General features: G+C 58.5%; 2 protein-coding genes across 2 annotated transcripts in view; both read right to left on the bottom strand.

The window, feature by feature from the left end:
* On the bottom strand, positions 603 to 6,044 carry WFIKKN1 (WAP, follistatin/kazal, immunoglobulin, kunitz and netrin domain containing 1). The gene is made up of 2 exons (XM_021411557.1): positions 4,858 to 6,044; positions 603 to 4,088 (listed from the first exon to the last, which is right to left on the bottom strand). The coding sequence occupies exons 1-2, from the start codon at positions 5,095 to 5,097 to the stop codon at positions 2,598 to 2,600; spliced, it is 1,731 nt and encodes a 576-aa protein (XP_021267232.1). The 5' UTR covers positions 5,098 to 6,044; the 3' UTR covers positions 603 to 2,597.
* Positions 7,704 to 19,957, bottom strand: part of RAB40C (RAB40C, member RAS oncogene family) — a 26,073-nt gene continuing 13,819 nt past the window's right edge. The window contains exons 3-6 of the mRNA XM_021411558.1: positions 19,041 to 19,101; positions 12,704 to 12,781; positions 12,084 to 12,306; positions 7,704 to 10,580 (exon numbers count right to left, since the gene is read on the bottom strand). Coding sequence (XP_021267233.1) covers positions 10,300 to 10,580; positions 12,084 to 12,306; positions 12,704 to 12,781; positions 19,041 to 19,101 — 643 coding nt within the window. The 3' untranslated portion in view covers positions 7,704 to 10,299. The remainder of the gene's footprint in view (positions 10,581 to 12,083; positions 12,307 to 12,703; positions 12,782 to 19,040; positions 19,102 to 19,957) is intronic.

Here is a 19,957-nt window from a genome sequence, read left to right as displayed (position 1 = left end):
GCTGCAGACTTGTGCCTGGAGGCTGCACCCCGCAGCGTTCCGCTCCGCCCCGCCCCGTCCCGTCCCGCCCCGTCCGACCACGGGGCCCCGGCGGCGGCGGAGCGGCCCAAGGGTGCGATCGTGACGGTGCTGCTGCGCTGGGTGCTCCTCGCTGCACGGGACTCGTTCTGAGAGCTGGGGGTGTTCGGGCTGGGGAGCTCCGAAAAGGAGCAGGTAAACAGGAGGAGAGAGATTTTACACGGGCAGAGAGTGACTGGACAAGGGGGGACGGCTTTAAAGTACAAGAGGGGAGATTTAGGTGGGATGTGAGGAGGAAATTTTTTTACTCAGAGGGCGCTGAGGCGCTGGCACTGCTGCCCAGAGCTGTGGGTGCCCCGTCCCTGGAGGGGACATCCGCTGTGGATGGGTCCTGGGCAGCCTGAGCTGGGGAGGGGGCAGCCAGCCCACAGCATGGAACCAGATGGGCTGCAAGGTCCCTTCCGACCCGAACCATTCTGGGATTCTGATTCTGGGATTCTGCCCCTCTCTGCAAACCAGGCAGCCAAATTACCTGGGTTCCCCAGTTGGGAGCTTTTATTTAAAAAAAAAAAAAAAAAAAGCACAACATTCCGCTCGCAGACAGTGCCACATATTGCTCCTCCTGCTGCTAAACGATTGTCACATTGCAGCACGCACTGCATGGCAAAGCAAAGGTTGCCCAGTCACTAACAGCACGTGTGAAGGCAATGCTGCCCCATGGGATGCGCAGTGCAGCCCAGCACTGTGTCCTGCTCCCAGCCCCACACTGTGCCCCGCTCCCAGCCCCACACTGTGCCCCGCTCCCAGCCCCACACTGTGCCCCACTCCCAGCCCAGCACTGCGCCCTGCTCCTGGCTTGGGTGCTGCGTGATGTGCGCGAGCCCAAGTCGCGCCCAGATGCCCATTCCAGGGATTGCAGTGCCGAGCTGGAAGGGATCAGCTTCCATTGATGAAACAAAAATAAACAGGGGCTCTTAAGTGGGGAGGAATTCCTCACTGAGACATATTGCCCTTGGAGCAGCCTGGTGCAGAGGAGCAGAAATAGCTGCCCATGGTGAGGCACAGCCGTGTCCTTCCCACATCCCTGCACCACGAGCTCCGCCATAAAAGTAATCCCTGGGCTGGGGCAGAGGTTCGGTGTGAGGGCAGAGGGCCCTCTCCACATCCCCATGTTCAGGGCTGAGGGTCCTGAAGCCCTCTGGGATGGGGCTGGAGGGCAGTGCCCTGTGCAGTGCTGAGCTGCACGGCTTTATTATGAGACATCAGACCCCTCCTGGGAGATGCCACCAGCAGCTGGGGCTCTGGGTGCGGGAGCATCCTCTGCCTGGGGCTGATGTGGGGCTGTTCCCTGAGCAGGGACTGTGCAGGGGAAAAGGTGGGCACGAGTGAGGGAGGATCAGCATTATGGGGCACGCCATGAGCCCTGCACGGGGCTGCTTTGGCCATGTGCCCCAGGACCAGAAGGGTGCTGTGGGCAGGGGAGCAGCGCTCCTGCGTCACCCCAAAGCACCATGGAGGAGCAGGACACAGAGCAGAGGGTCCCCTCGGGGGCTGTGGCCCTTCTTGCTTGGCCTGTGTGCAACGGGGAAGGGAAGAGGGGCTGGGGGGCAGCAGGCAGCCACAGCTTGAGCTGCAGCTCCAGCTTCATGTCCCGGCAGCTGTACACTGTGGATGGCCACGTCTCCCCTCAGAGCTGCATGGACTTCGACTGCAGCCTGAGGCAGAGGTAGGAGGGGGATGAGTCTGAGCTGCCTGCCTGGAGCTGCGGGTGGCCCTGCCCATCCTTCCAACCCTACCCTCAATGCCTGTCCTACCCACGCTGCCCACAGCATGCAGTCATCCCTTGAGAAAAGTCCTAAGTGGAGGGTGAGGAGTCCTAGAGGGAGTGATGGGGGCAAGGCTTCCCCCTGCACATCCATCCCTCCACCCATCCGTCTGTCCATCTGTCCATCCATCCATCTGACCAGCAGCCCCCTTCCCTGCAGCAACCCTGCTGGTGGCCTCTGGGACAGATGGCAGAGACTGGTGGGATGTGCCTGGAAATGACGGTGGGTTCTGGGCTCTGCGGGGTGGTCCTTGAGCTGGCGAGGCCGCCCCGGACCCCAGCTCTGTGCTTGCAGGCGGACAAGCCAGCCAACACCAAGAGCCTCAGGCTGTGACACACTGCACCTTGTGGCACTGCCTGGCACAGTGAGGGGGCAGGGCATGGCACGGCACGGCATGGCACGGCATGGCACAGCAGGGTGCCACAGCATGCCACGTCATGCAGGAAGGGAGCAGTGGCATACATGCCCTGCACCTGCAGCTCTTGGTTGGTGGTTTGGGGGTCCTTCTCCTTTGGTTCCATCCATCCCCTGCTGTGGGGTCCCTCTGGGGCTTCAGTGCTGTGGGAAGGGTGTCATGGGGGGGGGTCTGGGCAGACTTCTCTGTAACCCCACTGCCGTCTGGGCTGGGGGCACACAGGGAAGTCAGAGGGATGGAGCTGCAGAATGGTGATCACTGCTAAAAAAAAGCAGCGGGCTGTGGGGTCAGCTGAGTCCCCCCAGGGTCTGCAGCCCCTGTGTCCACGTGGCCCAGCCCTAGTCCTGGAAGCGGTTGAGGAGGTCGCAGGTTTTCTTCTCCATCAGCTCGTAGATCTTCTTCACCCGCTTGTCGTTGGCCGCCCGCACGTAGCTGCCGGGATCCAGCGTGGCCATGCCGTCGTGCACGGCGCCCATGATGATGAGCGGCCCGTCCTCGGCCGTCATGTTGGGGCAGGGGCAGCTCCAGTCCATGTCGATCAGCGTCACCTCCAGGTACTTGATGTTGAAGAACTTGAGGCCCATCTTCTCGTCCTTGAGGACGTCCTCGAGGGCGAAGCGGGCGATGCCGGAGTCCTGGTCCTCCACAATCTCCATCAGCCGCCCCACGATGGCGAAGTCGCTGCGGCAGAGGCTCAGCACCATCTTGCTCTTCAGGCGGCAGGCCTTGCACTGCAGGCTTTTGGGGAAGGGGCAGACGTCCTCGCACGTCTCCTTGCTGTCAAAGTTGTTGTTGTTGCCCTCGCAGCCGCCGTAGACGAAGGAGTGGCACTGCTTGAGGAGGTAATTGTAGGCCCAGCGCGGCTCCCAGTTCTGGCAGGGGCCCTGCACCATGGGCAGCAGGCAGGTGGGCCGGGCGCTGCCCACGCAGGCGGCGCGGCACTCCTCGTACGTCTCAAAATGGTTCCTGTTGGCTCCGCAGCCGCCGTAGCGGAAGGTGAGGCAGGAGCCCTGCTTGGCGTCGAAGTGCCAGCGCACCTCCGTGGCCTCGCAGCGCCGCCGGTCGGGCTCCTTCAGGCACTCGGCGCTGGGGAAGGGCTGGGGGCTGCCGGGCCGCGGGGCCGCCCCGGGTTCGCGCTTCAGCACCGACAGCGGGAAGTCGGCGCGCAGCAGCCCCGCGGCGTTGCGGGCCGTGCAGGTGTAGATGCCGGCGTCCTCGTGGCGCGCGTTGTAGATGACCAGCTGCCCGATGTTGGTGACCACCACGTTGCCGTACATCTGGTCCGGCCGCATGATGAAGTTCTCGGCGCGGTCGCTCTGCTTCTCCCAGGTGATGTCGGGCCGCGGGCGGCCGCTGACGTCGCAGCGGAAGCTGACGGTGCCCCCGGCGCGCACCGACTGGTGGAAGGGGTTGCTGTACAGCGCGGGCGGTACCGGCAGCTCGGGGCCCGCTCCCGGGGTGGGCCGGGCCGTGGTCTCGCGTGGGACCGGGCTGGTGTCGGGCCAGGTGAAGATGTGCTTGCAGGGCACGGTGGTGAGGCGCGTGCCGCGCAGGCAGGCCTCGGCGTCCATGTAGCACTTGTTGTAGTAGGTGAGGCCGTCGGAGGCGCAGGTGAAGTTGGGCTCCTTCTCGCAGCGGTCCTTGCACTTGCAGACGGGCTGCCCGTCCCAGATGTCGCAGTCGGAGCCCTGCTGCGCGCACACGAAGCTCTCGCACGACGGCCCCCGGCCCAGCTCCAGCGCCAGCAGGCTGCCGTCGGCAAAGCGCGCAGCCACGCAGCTGCGCAGCCCGCACACGTTGGTGCAGCACTTCTCAAAGCCCTCGCAGTCCTGGCCGGGAGGGGACAGGGGTCAGCACCCCAACCCTAGCCCCAGCCCCAAGAACCCCAACCCTAACGCTGATCCCAACCCCAACCCTAACCGGGATGCTCCCACCCCCAAAGAGCCCCCACCATTGCTGGGCTCTGCTGGGCGCTGGTCAGTCCCAGCTCCACCTCAGCCCCCCGATGGGTGGGAGTGAAGAGCAGCAGTGATGGCCCCCACGGCACAGTGGTACTGGGCTTTGGGGTTCTGCAGGCACCCGACAGGGACTGGGACCATTCCTGCCACTGTGGCTGTGCTGTGGGCTGGGGAGCTGCAGGCTCTGGCAGGCTGAGGTCAGGCAGAACTCACTACAGCCGTGAACTGCAAAGGAATCGCTCCCCGAGGTTGGGCAGCATCGAGCTCCTACCCGGGGAAAACTGAGGGACTGGGGGAGCAGTCCCAGCACACCTGCATCCCTCAGTAACTGGGTGGGAGCATCCTGGGGGTGCATGGCGGGGATGTCCCGGCTGGGGGGGATGCAGTGGGGCCATAAGCTGCACCTCCACCCGCAGAGGGGCTTGGAGCAGCCCAGGGCACTGCACACGCCTGCGGTGAGGCTGCAGAGAGGCTGAGCGCGCCGGGCACCGCGTTGGGCGCAGCAGATTCTGCCCACGGGATCCCCGTCCCAACGCACCCCCGAGCATCCCCCCCCCCGCTCGCCACCACCCTCTCGCGGGTGCAGCACCCAAACCCGTCCCAGCCCCGCCCCTGACTCCCCATAGCCCCCAGCGCTCACCTGGTCTGCCTGGCACTCCCGCTCGCAGGTGCTCTGCGCGTCGACCCACAGGTTGGGGTTCAGCTGGTTGGGGCACACCCCCAGGTGCCGCATCCTGGCGTGCTGCAGGCTCAGCCCGGCGGCGGCCGCCAGCAAGGGCAGCAGCAGGAGCAGCGCCGCGCGCATGGGCTCAGCCCCACCGAGCTGCTGCCCGCCAGCACGAGACCGCGGTCCTGGGCGGTCGAAACTCCGGCAAGGCATCTGTGTGCCCCCCGCCTCGCCACCAGGCTCGGGGCTGATCACATTGGGCGGAGGGAAGGAGATGGGAAGGAAGGTCGGGGAACGGAGAGGAGGAGGAGGAGGAGGAAGAGGTGATGCCCTGAGCGCTGCGGCTCAGCACGCCGGGTGCACGCTGTCTCTCCGGAGATGCCGCCCGACGCCTCGGTCCATCGCTGAGCTCTCAGGGCACCGGGGACAGCATCGTGCGGCAGCGGCGGCCCCGGGGAGCGCCTCGGCCGCGGCGATGTCCCCGCGCTGGGGTAGGGGGGGGGCTCAGCGCATCCCTGGCACCCGCAGCCGGGCAGCGCTCGCAGTGCAGTGGCAGCGGGTCCGGGCGCTGCGTGCGTGTGGGGCAGGGGTGGAAGGGGAGGACGGGAAGGTTGTAATCTGAATCCCCTCCCTTCTCACTGATGTTTCTGGGTGTTTGGAATAGAAAAGGCGCTGACCTCAGCCTCTAACCCCGTCTGAGCCGATCGGCTGGACAAACACAGGGGGGAGATCAAAGGCAGAATGCGGAAAGTCTCCAAAGAGAGAGAGTGAAAGGAGGGGAAAAAAATGCCCGGCCCATGGAGCCGAATTCCTGCAGGATGAGAAAAGAGCCGGAGCCTGTTGCCCGCCCCAGGCCTGCGGGTGGGAGGCAGCCGCAGCCCCCGGCCCCGCAGCATCTCCAGCTGCAGCGTGGTGCGTCGCGGCCGGGCCTTGGGGCCGGGACCCCCGCCCCAAGCCCACGTTCCCTCAGCGCCTGCCGGCTGCCCAGGCCCCCGCGAGCACCCAGGTCTGTAGCCAGCCCCCGGCCCCGCTCCAGCAGCAAATGCCGATGATTTACAGCCCGGCTTTGAGACCTGCCGCGCTCCCCGAGCAGGGGGAGCGCCCGGAGGCAGCGCCTGGCCGTGCCAGACCCCGGCTGGACGCCGCAACCCCACCTCTGCTCGCAGAGCACCTCCGAAGCCGGCCCTAAGCTGGCAGGAGCCGGCCCCGCTCCCAGCCAGACTGCCCTAATCCCCGCTGGAGACGGACCTGGGCGGGAGCGTTAACTCCTGCAGCGCTGCTGACCGCGGCCCCGCGCCTTCGTCCCAGCGCAGCCCAGAGCCGGAGGAGCCCCGAAGCCCGCACGGCCCCGCAGAACCCGGCCGCGCTCCGTTCCCGTCCGTCTGAGCTGTGCCCGAAGCCGCTGAGCGGGCGGGCAGCTGGGCACGGCCGGCTCGGGCAGCCCGAGGAGGACCCGGTTCCTCCTCTCCCCTCACCCCGCGCTGTGCTGAACCGGCCCTGGGCATGCAGGGAAGGTTGCGGTGCCCTGGGACACCGGCGGGCAGGGTGGGATTTTGCAAACAGGGAATTGGTTGCATCAGAGCAGCCCGACCTGGGAGGTGGCACTGCGGCCTGGAGCCCATCGCCCACCCCCATACACACAGCGCTGTGCATGGAGAACCCCCCCAGCCCTCCCCCTATCCCAGCACCCACCGGGCTCCGTCCAGGACACGGCCGCGTGGGCATCGCTGTCCGTGGGGAGCGGGGGGGCCCTTGAGAGCCTCGCGGGGACACAGCTGCTCTGTGCCCCGAGGGACGAGGGAACACAGCCCGCAGCTTTTGCCCGTCCCCGTGCGGTTCCAGCACCGACATCCCCGTGCTCGGCTCTGGGTCCGCTCCGGGGCCGGGGCGCTGGGCACAGTTTACACCGCAGCCCGAGGTGCCTCATCCCCGTGTCACCGTGATCAGAGCAGCGAGGCCCGGACAAAGGCCGGGGGGTTGGGGGTGGGGGCATTGCTGGCTCCGCTCGGTGCTGATCTGGGGGTGTTCCATGCACGCCCCAAAGCACACACTGGCAAGTTCCCCATCGGGCACCAGCAGTGCAGCCCAACCCCCAAGGACGCTGTTTGTTAGGGCAGAAGCAGCAATCCTCCCCTCTGTGAGAAACCTCGCTCATCTCAAGGCACTGCCACAGCTCCTGCCTTTCCAGCACCCCCCATTCTGCACACCGAGGTGCAGGGGGGCATGCCCAGCGCCTCCCCCTCTAAGAGTCCCATACTGTGCACCAGGGTGTGGGTTTTGGGGTCTCTGCAGTGAGGATGGCTCCCGCATCCTTTCCCCACCTGAAGCCGAGCACAGCTGCTTCCAGGTGGGGCTGTGAGAAGGAGCAGACCCTGCCAGCAGCAGCAGAACAAAAACCTCTTCGTGCCTCTTCCCCAGCCAGGCTTTTACCTTAGCTCAGGGTTTTCCAGGCTGCAGCCGCTATCTGATTTCCCCCCGCTCCCTCCCAGCCTCAGCAATATTACACTTAAGCTGTTAAAACAAGCGTGGCCAGTCTGGTACGAAGTGGAAAATCTGATCCTGGGGCAGCGAGCGGGCAGGGGGAGAGGGAGGTCACGGGGAGGTGGGCTGGGAGAGGGACAGCGCTGGGGGGTTCCCTTCCAGCCCCAGGGACCATGGCTGGGGGGCTGCACAGCCCCACTGCCTCCCCACCTTTGCAGCCAGCAAAGAGACTCCATGGGTCAGGCTACAGCAGGCTGTACCCAGCTCGCGGCACAATCACCTCCTCCTCCTCCCCAGCATCTCCCCCCAAAAAGGGATACAACTCTTGCACCTCCTGCTTGGCAGTTCAAAACAAAAAAGGCTTTAATTTATATAAAACAAAACCATGTATCATCAGTTGAACAACACTGACCGACTGTACAAAGGAATACAAAAATAAAAGGACAGTCCAAAAAAACCCCTCAGGAATGGTACAAGTGGTGGAGAGCAGCTAAAGACTAGTGTTGACATCAGATGCAAGAACCTCCTTTCCTTTTAAATTAAGAAATAGTAACACTAAATGGCCGAGCAAACACTCCGGGTCCATCTTCTGTTCTCCCTTCAGACGGGATCTTTGTAACTTACAGGATGGAAAACACATCAGCTTTGGGCAAAAGGAGCGGGAGGAGGCACACGGACCAAAGCAGAACCAAGCCGAGGGGCGTGATGAGCTCCGGGCCTGCAGCAGCTCCGTGACTCGGGGCAGGGAGCCCGGGTGCCCGCGCGCGGCGCAGGCAGGAGGCGGCCAGCATCACCTGTCGGCCGTATATCCCCGGCCTGCCAGGCCAACGAGCCAGCGATTGTCTTCTGCTGCGTGTTAAGTGATGGGAAACAGGTGCCGGCCGTCTCAGACAGGTTCTGGAAATCCCTCGGACTCCGTGCCGAAATCGGCCGCGGCTTTGCTCTTGAGCCAAATCACCACTACAAAGGATTCTTCTCCCCGCCTCGGCACGGGCTTTAATTCTCTCCTCGCTCATTTGAGCCGGGCAATAAAGGGCGCCGGGGCCAAGCCAAGAACCCCCACCAGCGCCGGGCTTTGTTCCGCAGCGGGGCTGCGTGCACCCAGGGGCATCAGCCCGGCAGCAGCGCCGCGGCTTCATCCCACCCCGCAGCGCGAGAGGGGCCCCGAGCTCCCGGCCGCAGGACGGAGCTGGCAGCGCCGCTCTCCTCCTCGTGGATGGCAGCGGTTCCCTGCGCTGCTCCCAGTCCACGCAGCGCGGCTCCCCGAGGGAATCCGCTGGCACAGCTCAGTGCCACCACCGGGCCCCATCTTTCGGGAGGACCGGCATTTCATTCTCCAGGTGAACCGGCAGCACAACCAACACACGGCCGTGGGACGAAGCCAGGGATGCGCGGGCCCTTGCTCGACATCCCCCACGCTGCGTGCACGTCTCAGGCTCCGGCTGCGTAGCTCACGTCCTCCAAAGCTCCGGAGCAGTCCCGCGGCGCCGAGCCCTGGGCTCTGTTTCCTGCCGCAGCCCCGAGCTGAGCACACCCCCACAGGAGATGAGGCCCCGCTCCCGCTCCTTCACGCTCCAGCAGGAAAAGCCGCTTCATCCCTTCCCGCCTTCATCCAGGAGGAGCCACGAGCTTGGCAGGATGCGTACAGGAAAGCAGAGCAAGAGGCCACGATGCAGGGCCAGCACGGGGCGGCAGCGTGAGGATCCAGGAGAGCACAGCCCGGCGGAGCTGGGGCTCTGAAGGGACGGCCGAGGCCTCGCACCCACGCAGGACAAGTCCACGTCTTCCCTCTGCTCTGGGCTCACGGCTTCCAACCTCTGCTCCTCGGTCCCTGCTGGCTCGGCATCCTCTGCTGTGCAGCTGAATGAGACATCGGCCACCTGGGGGGCTCAGAGCTGCCCCTGCCCTGCCCCGAACAAACCCCACACCTCAGCCTTTCCGCTCTGCCCCCTCAGCTCCGCTTCAATCCCAGCCTGCCCTCAGCGCTCACGCTTTATGGAATGATCAGAGTAAAGCAGCTTGGGGCTATGGAACGCGCCAGTGGTTCCTTCCTTCTGCATACGCAGTACTCAAAAACCTCGCACCCCCCCCCTGCGGCGGGGCAGAGTCTCTGGAAGCATTTGTGTATTCTCATCTTAGCGTCCTCCACTTTGCCCCTCTTGCTGACACTGGTTTAAATTAATCCCCTGCTTTTATTTACATGGCTGCATAAATTTTTCCCTGACTGCTTCTTAAAAAAAAAAAAACCTTAAAAAACCAAGTGATATATATATATATATATGTATAATATTTACATAAATAAACGCAGAAGGCGAGCAGACTGCTTCCTTCAGCCTCCTCAGGGCCAGCTCTCACCTTTTTCAGCTTCACTTTTTTTTTTTCCCCTCCTCTTTTTGGCAACAGCAGGTTAACATCTTGGTGAAAACGGTCACTAGTTCCCTCTCCCTCCCCCTCTTTTTTTTTTTTATTTTTATTTTTTAACTTCTTAACTACATCATCCAACAACCACTATTGCACCAGCAATTCGCTCAGGAGTCCAAGAGTTAAAGTCTCAGCACTGACTCTCCTTGCCTACTCCCTTAAGCCTCTCAATCTGCCATTAAATCCATTTCTCCATCGAAACGGGACGAGCTTTTTCCCCTTCCCCCCCTCCCCAACCCGTCAGCTGCTGGATTTTCCACCCCAGGCCGAGAGGTGAAGCCCAAAGCATTCTTGGAGGGTCACTTGGCAGAGTCCTCTCCCCCCTGCAGCCGGCAGCACGCTTCACACGCGAGGCCAAAGGAGAGCACATGCCCGACACCTGCGTGCACCGCGGGGAAAGCAGCCGAGGCCCATCCTAAAGGATCCGGTCGGAAAGGGTGAAGTGTGCAAACATCTGTACATCGGGGGGCGGGGGGGGGGCACGCGCACCGAGCTCACGGCGCGGCCGTCCTGCTAAGAGATCTTGCAGTTGTTGCGCGAGCAGTTCTGGGGGGGGCTCTGGGGCGGCCGAATGGACTTGGATCTCTTCAGGCTGTTGCCTTTGCTGCTGCTGCCTCCCCCGCTGCTGGCCAGGGAGTAGGAGCGGCCGTGCATCATCACCGCGTTCATCCCGTTGGCCATGGAGAAGGATTTCAGGTGGCTCTTGATGGTGACGGGCAGCGGCAGCTTGTCGATGAGGTGCACGGGGGTGCAGGAAACGATGGCTCGGCAGCACAGGTCCTGCAGGCTGAACACTGAGGGGAGGAGAGAGCGGACAGTCAGGGCCAACGCGCTGCAAGGGCTGCCCTTCTCCCTGCATCCACTCTTTATGCCACGCAGCTCTTGCTGCTTAGGGGAGAAGAGCTAACGGGGACTGCACGGGAGCCCTGAGCAGAGAGCAGATTCACAGAATCGTCCGAGTTGGAAGGGACCTTTAAAGGCCATCTGGTCCCGCTGCCCTGCAATGAACAGGGACACCCACAGCTCCATCAGGTGCTCCAGCCTGACCCTGAGTGTCTCCAGGGACGGGGCACCCACCGCCTCTCTGGCCAACCTGTGTCAGTGCTTCACCAAATTAGATTTCTTAGGACAACAGTGTGGGAATAAAGGCTTCCCAGGCTCCAGCTGAGCTCTGCAAGCCAGCACCTCGCAAGCCATCAGCTTTGGTGCCAGCACTGGGCTCAGGCAGCACCGTCCCTCCGCTTGGCGCAGCACGCCAGCCCTATTCACGGTCCCATTTCCCAGTCACCATGCGGCAGCCCCAAGGAAAGGCCTTGGAAGGAGGCAACGTGTGGCCAGCCCTGCTGCAGGGCAGCCTCGCCTGGGGCCTGCTCGGTGAGCAGTGGCTGCAGGGATGGCTCTTTGCAGGGTGCTCGCAGCAATGAACATCCCCTCAAGCCAGGACAAGGCTTGCCAGCATCCTGAGCTCAGTGCGAGCCATGTGAATGAGCTGTGGGAAGCCTCTGGGATGGGATTTCCCAGCAGCCGGCCACAGGAGGGCACGCGTTCACCTCCAGCCGCTCCCTGCTCCTGAGCAGCCAGCAGAGCTGCCTCCAGGCCTGAAGAATCTGGGAGAGCATTCAGCGAGCAGGGCCAGCACGCAGGATCTGCTCCTGCTCACCGGGACAGGGGGCCCAGATGAAGGAAGGTCACCCAGCTGGGAGTGTTAAACTCCTGCTGCTCAGCCTGTCAGTCGGACATGCTGCTACCCCCTGCCAGGAACAGGGGTCCTAAGACTATTTTGCTTCAAATTCAACAGGCTGAGACATAAGGCGGGCTCTGCTCACGCTGCGGCCTATGCACCTGGATACATGGAATACCTCAGCTCACTGCTCCATGCCTGCAGCAGGGACAGGGTTTATCCCCCCTTCAGCTCCTTGCACTGCCCTGGGCTCACCCTGCCTCCGTATCTCTCCAGAACAGGAGATACAGGCTCAGACAAGGGTAAGGACAGAGGTGCTTACGCTTGGTGCATCCCACACACACAATCATCCGATTGAAGTGCTTTCAAGTTGTGAGCTTAATTGCCTTCAGCTTTACCTAGAGTAAACGCAGAGGTGTAAGGATGTCCCAGAGCAGTTCAGAGCCCAGACATGCTGAGCTGCCCTCTGGAGCTGCACCAGCATGGGCAGCTTGCTCTGGCTCAGCTTCAGCACGCCTGACTCGAGGCTGTTCACCAGATCCCACAGGTACGAGCACACACCCCTCCCACCTGGGCGCTCCCTCCGCTCCAGCCCAGCCCCCTCCTCACTGCCCACCTCGGTTGGGTCTCCAGATCTTCTCCATGCCGTGCCGCATGAGGACGATACGAGACAGCTCCGTGAAGGACTCGATGACGTTGAAGTTGCACAGCGGGCTGACCTCAAAGAACGTCATGCAGTTCTTCTCGGCGTACGCCCGGGCCTGCTCCGTGGGCACCTGCCTCTTGAAGGCGAGGTGAAGTCTGTTCCCCACCAGGATCCGGGGCACCCCTGGGGCATGCTAAGAAAAGAAAAACGTAAGTGGAAAACCAATCGTGGCTTGTATTTGGCGAGGGCAGCCAACACAGAGTAGTCTGCCCAACTTCAATAGGAGTGAAGAGCAAGGGAGCAGAAGGTGCTCTGGTGCTAAGCAATCAATGCTACATAACGAGGGCAATTAATTCTTCCTCCTTACAGTCTACTTTACAGGGAACCACAGCAGAACCACTCCTGTCCCCGTATCAGAGGTGGCACCTCCTCAGATTTTGTTACAGACCACTGCATCCTGGTGCCACATTTATCTCCCCGGCCTCCCCTTAGTGTGCCTGGCCCCTGGGCCATAGGGGCTGGCAGCCCCAGTGCAAATGAATGGTGTGGCAGGAAGCCAGCACGCTCCAGGGTCCTTCCATGAAGCTTACCTCATCTATTTCCTTTATCCATCGATCTATCCCATCAAAGGACCAGCGGTTAGTGATGTCATACACCAGGAGAATTCCCTGATGGAAGAAAACATGCAGTCACCAAGTTGCATATGAGGCGAACTAAAAGAGAGATGCACCTGGAAGACCACTTCTATATCCCCAGACTGAAAGGCTAAAAGAACGTGTGTTCCTCCTTATTTCTGTGCTTGGTAGAGGTAAAATTGATGCATCAGGTCTGTTAACCTTAACTCAGATCTGTTAGGGAGGGTTTTGCTCCTAATTCCAACAAGCGAACAGCTCTGGAAAAGACACCAGCTCTGTTTTGGTCAGAACAACCCCTAGATCGCTTCCAAAGAGGAGGAAGAGCTGCCCCAGGGACTCTGCATCCAGAGGAGCAGGGGTGTGCTTTGTGCATTCCTCCTGCCTCAGACCTGACAGCCACCACTCAGCCCCACAGCAGCTCCTGTGAGTGAGCCAGAAGTGTTACTGGGTATGGATCCAGCTCACGTGAAAGGCAGCTGGACTGAGCTGAGAGCAAAGCAAACAGCCCAAGCCCGACTGCAGGGCGTCACAGGGCAGGCAGCTGGCTGAGCTGCTCCTCATGGAAATCAGGAACCCGCAGGGAACATCCAGCCCTACTGCAAGTCCCAGTGCAGAGGAGATCTTAAGGTGACAAAATCGAGAACCACCTGGTGCCAGGAGACCACTTAAATGAAGTGATTTTGCGAAAAAAAAAAAGGATAGGGATGGGGGGAGACGCAGACTTTCTTCACTTGTCTACCTGTTTTGACTTCTAGCTTCCAAGGCTGCACATGTGAATGAATGATAATCAGGAAATAACAGAGGAAGAGGTTTGAGGACCTCCCTTCCAAGACAAACTGCCAGGGAGCTCAGTAGGCCTTACTTGCTTTGTTTCTGGACTGACAAGTTCGTCGAGCCAACAGAAACAGACCCAAGAGCTGGTTTGTGAGGACAGCTTCTGCCAGAAACACGCTCTTGGAGCAGAGTGGCTTTAAGCTTGCTGGCAGCTGCAGCCTGGATCTGCTTTACAGAGCAATCAGGATCAGCAAAACCACAACCTCAAGTTCTCAGGAACGAGGTGGAAGGTCAAGACCACGCTCTCTAACTCCCCGCAGTCTGCCAGCACAGCCTCCCAAGCCATAACACAGCTCCACACACACACGCACTTCGAGTGCAGATTGTCAACTAACGCTTCCCAACAGCAGACACCAAGGCCACGCTGCCTAATGCCCTGATCCTGTCCCCATTCTCCCCAGCACGGGTGCTAGGGCAAAGGGGAGGAAGCAGCTCCACGTGGGGCTCAGCCAGGGGACCTCATGCTTCTTGCAGGCAGCACAGGGGTGCTCCAGACACCGCCTCACACATGCACAGTGTCACCACCGTTTTCTGCCCTGCAGAGAGCAGCTTGCAGACACATGCACGCAGACAGGGAGCTGGCTCCAGCTCTGCAGACAGCTCTGAGAAAGAGCTTTTTTTTTTTTTTTTTTTTTTCCCAGGTTTATAAACAAAAAGATTCCTTTGGAATAACGTGCGCAGAACTGTAACCAACCAGGAAGACGAACAGATTCCCATCTGCAGCCCAAAACCTTCTGCAAGAGCCTCGATGGCTCCCAACACCCTGATATCTCTGTACCTCTCAATATTTAGCTTCACAAGGCACCTGGCAAGAAAACTTGGTGCAGGTGTTGTGCAGCCCTCACCAGCCCCTGCGCTGAGCAGCCTCTTCCCAGCCTGCCCATACGTTTTGGTGCTGGGTGGAAGAAGAGAGGACTTCTCCCCCAGCACCATCCCAGGACTTTTCACAGTTCATTTTCAAAGTTCATTTCCAGTCTGCTTTTGTTCCACGCTGCTGGGACTGGTGCAAGCCTGAGCTCCCAGTGACAGATTTCCACATGAGCGCATCGCACGGTGAACAAAGAACCCAGAGAGAATCTATTATTGTACCCAGCAGCACACGTGGAGCCTCACTCTGCCAGAAGTCAGGCTCGTCTGCAGCAGGAGCTCACACGAAGCCCCATCCCCATAACCAAAGGGGGAATCAAACCACATCTCTGTCTGCCTTAGGCACCTGCAGCAAGCAGGCTTGCAAGCAATAAGCTCTGAAAGGCGGTAGAAGCAGCGTGCTCCACCAGCACAAAGCAGGCTGCTCGGCTGGGAGCACGGGGTCTCGAAGCAAGCACTCCCACAAAGCTCAGCACGCAGAGGACAGGGCAGCCAGGAAAGCCCCACTCACTGCTGCACTGCCCCGATGGAACAAAGCTGCTGGTTGCTGAGGAAGCCTGGAAGACCACCCCGGAATGGACTTCTGCAGCCCCTAGGACTAAGTAAGCCATAAACAAAGACAGCCAGGAGAACACCGTGTCCCTCCACCAGCTGGCACCTGAGGCCTTGGCCCAGGGCACCGCTCCCTGCTGCCAAAGCATTTCCCAACAGCATAACACACTGCGGGGTTATTTATCACTGAGCTCGCAGTAAGCACTCCGGCAGGCAGGGCTGACTCCTCCAGCAGCTGGACACCCCTCAGAATGACCTGAGGCAGGTAGGGTGTTCGTGGCACCCAGAAAGATGCACAGCAGAGCTCAGCCCGCATCTCAGAGCCTGCTGAGCTGCCAAAAAGCCCACAGCTCCCTGCATGCTAAGAAGCCCTGAGTGGGACAGACAGCAACTGCTGAAACCTGCTGCCAAAGCAGAACTCAATAATGCTCGTTATTCTGTTAGGGCTGCAGCCTTGCTGTAAGATGGGAGCATTTCTGAATGTTCATTTTGACTTTCTGTAGACAGTCTGAAACTATTCCTGAAGGATTTCCTCTGTCACACTGCCTGGAGAGCTGGGACTTGCCTGCACTGAAAGAGGGGACAGATCCTTGTTAGAAGCCAGCTCATCGGGGGGCAGCAAGGCTACTCTGAGATGTTTCCAAGAGGAAGATGTTCCTCCCCAACAAGAAAATCACACAGCTCCAGAGCCACGAGCCTGAACAGCAGCGTGGAGCCCAAACAAGGACAGCTGGGCAGGCACCAAGGTGCTCGGGAAGAATCCTGCAGCCCAGGCTGAGCAAAGCACGAGGCGCTGCTGTGGGTTTTCCTTTCTGGCACAAGAAGGTCTGGCTCCCATCTGAGGACCACTCCTCCATCATTCCACTCACGGAGCAATGAGGTGGGGAGGGGAGCCAGGTGCGCTTCCCTTACTTGAAGGCACTTCTCATACCAAGCAGCTGTTATGTGTATTTCCTTAAGCATTCCCACTCACGTACACGTACCCCTTCTCAGTCAGCCCCAGCAAGGGCCAGGCCGTGGCACCGGAGCCCCTCCTGCTCTCCAAGCAGCCTCAAAGCCCTCCCTGGAAACCCAGCTCTCACTGAGAGCTCGTTATTCCTTACAGAAACCCAGTTCACAGCCTCTTGCCTCCACTCAATAAAAAACTTCTGCTGGTTTTCAGCATGAAGGTGCTCACGGCCAGTTCATACCAAGCTGTTCTCACACAAATATCACGCTGCACTTTAAAAAGAGCTTAACCCCTCTGGCATCTTTCTTCTCCGCTGCATTTATTCTTCCTGAGCTCTTGGTTAGCTAGGTTAGAAAAAGCGGTTTCTCTTGCTTCCAATGCTGTTTGCATCAGGCTTCCCACAGCAGAACTCTTGAAGTCTGATGATACCAAGAGAGAAGAGAGGAAAGCAGAGTGCTGCAGCACAGAAACTCAGTCCAACACGCAGCATCAAGCACGCCTGGAAGAAACAGAGAGCTCAGGAACACTTCATGCCTTCCCCACCTCCCAGACCACACTGGGTTGAGCTGTCTTTATGCTGTCAATAAAACTATATTGCCAACCTACAGAGGGGCAGCTTGCTCCCAGAGGAAGGGCAGTTCTGCCCAGCTTTGACAGAAGTTCTTATTTCCAGCGTGCAGAAGCTAACAAGTATTCAAGCCTGTTCTTGCAGCAGAGATCTTTGTTATTCAAAATCTAACATCCCCTCTTGCACTGGTTCACCACGGAGAGTTTAAATTAACATACTTTCTGCTTTTGTTGAAAGACGCGGAGGTTATTTCAGAGACACCTGTATTCCTGCTAATCCAGGAACGTTGCCGGGGTGCCACGTGGGAGACAACCACCTGAGGTCGTCCTTCAAACCACCTGGAGAAGATTGCACCAGGACTGCAGTTCTCAGCCTTCGGAAGGCACCCGCTCCCTTTTCACTGCGCAGTGCTCATCACGAGAACATTTTTCAGAGGGCAGTGGAGACATTTTGCTTGGGAACTCCCTCTTCAGTTGGGCAGGCTTGCTGCTTCTGGCTGTTCTGTTGTTACTAAGGGTAAAGGTGGGTTGCTTTGGCAGGTCAGGACCGAGGCATCACAACAGCTCTGCAACGCAGAGTTGTGGCACAGGCAGAATACAGACCCTGAGGACGAGGCGTAAGCTACACCTTGCTGCCTAAGTGAAGCACATACTCCAGCATTCAGCAATAAAGCATTCATGTTACAGGTGCCTCTGCCACGCTGGCTGACCACATTTATTGTGAACGCCTGTCAAACTGTTTCCCTGAGGATGGTGAGCAGGTAAGACGGACAAGGCAACCCTTCCAGACTGTACAGTGAGAGCTCCTAAAACAATGCTGATGAATAAAGCAGAAGGTAATACGTTACTTCCAACCCAAAGAAGATCAAGAACCTCATTGTGAGGAAGGATGATGAAAGAAATCTATTTCAAGCTTCAGGTCACCCAGCTTATCCCATCCAGCCTCAGGTGTAGTGTGTGCAGAAGACAGGCTGCAGGAACCCAGTGGATGCACTCCCAGTGCCTTACTGCTCCGCTTCAGCTGTCAGACAGACACGTGCCTTTATCTACCTAAACATTTTCATCACCATTCCTTTCATCTTTCCCATCTGTCCCAGTTCATTGCACGGCAGCTACAAGCTCTGGCACGCAGGGTACAGGCTCTGCTGGCTGAAGCCCTGTGCAGACACGGCGCTTGCTGCTCCCTGTTTGATTTGGGTGTCTGACACAGCAAGTTCTCTGAGGAAGACTGCCCAAAGCCAAAATAGGGGGCCATCAGAAAGCCACACTGGCTGATTCTGTTTGCTTACAGCTCGTAAGGGAAAGGACACTGTCTCAAGCATGCAGGTTACATTACACCTGGAGCTCTGTACAGTTTTCTGAAATACAGTATGGGCAGAGGGAAGTTTAATGTAAAACTTACACATTGGACTAAGCGTGCAGGTAAGAGATCCTGCCCATGGCACACTCCAGCACTCCCTGCCCCGCACCTCTGCAAGCACCAGGAAATTGGCCCCTGCTTCAAAGGAGCTGCCTCAAACCCATCTGCAACACCAGAGATGTGCACAAACAAGACCAAACCAGACACTGGAGGAAACAGCAACAGCACATCCCAGGTGAAGCGCTCTCACGTCCAAAGCACAAGTGAGTTTACAGGGAGGAAGGAGAGCATGAGGGATTGTGCCAGTGCACAAAGCAGGTCCACAGCTACAAGGAGAGTAAAGCCAAGAGCAGCTGCAGCAATCGCTTCCGACCCAGCAAGTACGAGCAGAAGAACTTTTGCCAAACGTTCTGAATTAGAAAAGAAAGGAAATCACTGTAGTTCTTTTAAGTTAAAGTGTCATTAAGTTTAAAAGGGAAAAAAAAATTCTCATTATCTGGAGGGACTCTGGGATGCTACGCAAAGGATGACTATTAATACATCAAAACAGTACTTTCAAATAGCATCTTTTCAGCAGACCCAAAGATTTTACTAATACTCACCATCTAGATGCTATTCTGGAGCAAGGCCCAAAGGAGAAGCTCAAAATTTAACGCTCTGCTTCATGTTTTAAGGAACTTAGTTTAAGATCCCACTGAGCTGCTCTAGTTTCATACAAGCAGGAGCCACCTTATTTTTGGAACTGATTTGGAGGCAACACAGAGGAAGAACTCCATTGGGAAAGCTGGTGCTGTTTTGAAACAAACCTGATAAGCCTCCAAAATGAGGAGCTCCCACGCTAAAGCTAAGGCAGATCTCAGGTTAGAATTGCCACATCCTCTATAAGCCCAGCTCCTCAGCCCTTGTCTAGAAACCAGCAGAGAGCAATCCGCTACAGAACGTCCTGGTAGCAGCCTAGGAATGTCACTCACTCCTCTGTCTCCCATCATTTCATAAAACGAGGAAACCAGAGCACAGGAAGACCTGTGGTGCCTCCTGGTATTGTCACAGATCCCACCCTTTGGATGCTTGCTTTGCTTCAGAGCTCTTCACTATGGCACAAAAGGCTGTTGCAGCCTAAAGAAAAGGGTCGCCCCTGTCAAACAACGGACGGCAGCGCTCACCTGGGCTCCTCTGGAGTACGACCTGAAAATGGTGCAAAATCTTCCTTGCCCTGACGTGTCCCTGCAACAAAGAACACTGGAATTACATCTGTGAAATGTAGGAAAAAATGAAAATAAATCTCAAGACTTCACATCTCCCACCGGACTAGAAATGGGAAAAGTGGCACCTTCCAAGAGTGAAAAGTACAAAATACAGGGAGCGTGTGCAATCACACAGGGCAGAAGAGAGAAATTAGCTGTTTGTTAGAAAAACGAGGACATCAGCTCCTGAGAGAGCAGGATTATAATTAAACCATGAAGCTGTACTCCCTTAGAGTCAGCCCCTGAGGCGGAGAACGTGCCATTCATTCCCAATGTAACAGTTCACACTGAACACTAATATTCCAGTTATTTCATACACGCCTCGGTAGAGATGTTTGGGTTCATGCTTTAGGACCTGTGTCACTTCCCACTAGATCCAGCTGAAGCACAACAAGGGCAGGCTATTCTTCCTGCGTTCTTGGGGCATCTCTGTACCAGTTTAAGCCTCAGAGCTGGACCAGAAGGACTCCAGGTCTTCTTCCAGCACTGACAGGTGAGGAAGGGGTCACCTTTACATGCTGTGTTCTCCCTTCTCCATCCCAGTGCCAGGTCACCCCCTACACTCTGCTCTCCAGGCACTGACTGTACGGTGACCAAGCCGCACACAAATATCCAGGCTTCTGCAGGAACTGAGGGCTTTGTCCTCCTAATTCTCTCCTATGCATTTCCCACTCTAGGATTTCAGCTTCCAAAACAGTATCGCTCCCTTAGTGAGCGAGAGCCTTATGGGAATGGAGCCAGCTGTGGTGGAGAAAGGCTGAAATGGGGCCACTCTGGCAAAGGACAGCATGCTGCTGGTGCTGCTCAGTCATGGAAAGGGGTCAGATTCGTTAGGA

Source organism: Numida meleagris, chromosome 13 (assembly GCF_002078875.1).
Source record: "Numida meleagris isolate 19003 breed g44 Domestic line chromosome 13, NumMel1.0, whole genome shotgun sequence".
Classification (NCBI taxonomy): Eukaryota; Metazoa; Chordata; class Aves; order Galliformes; family Numididae; genus Numida; species Numida meleagris.
This window is presented reverse-complemented; position numbering and strand designations above follow the sequence as displayed.

Coding starts and splice junctions, on each gene's coding strand:
- WFIKKN1 (XM_021411557.1), bottom strand. CDS start 5,097: ATGCCTTGCCGGAGTTTCGACCGCCCAGGACCGCGGTCTCGTGCTGGC. Junction 4,089..4,857: donor GGGAGTGCCAGGCAGACCAG/GTGAGCGCTGGG, acceptor CCTCCCGGCCAG/GACTGCGAGGGCTTTGAGAA.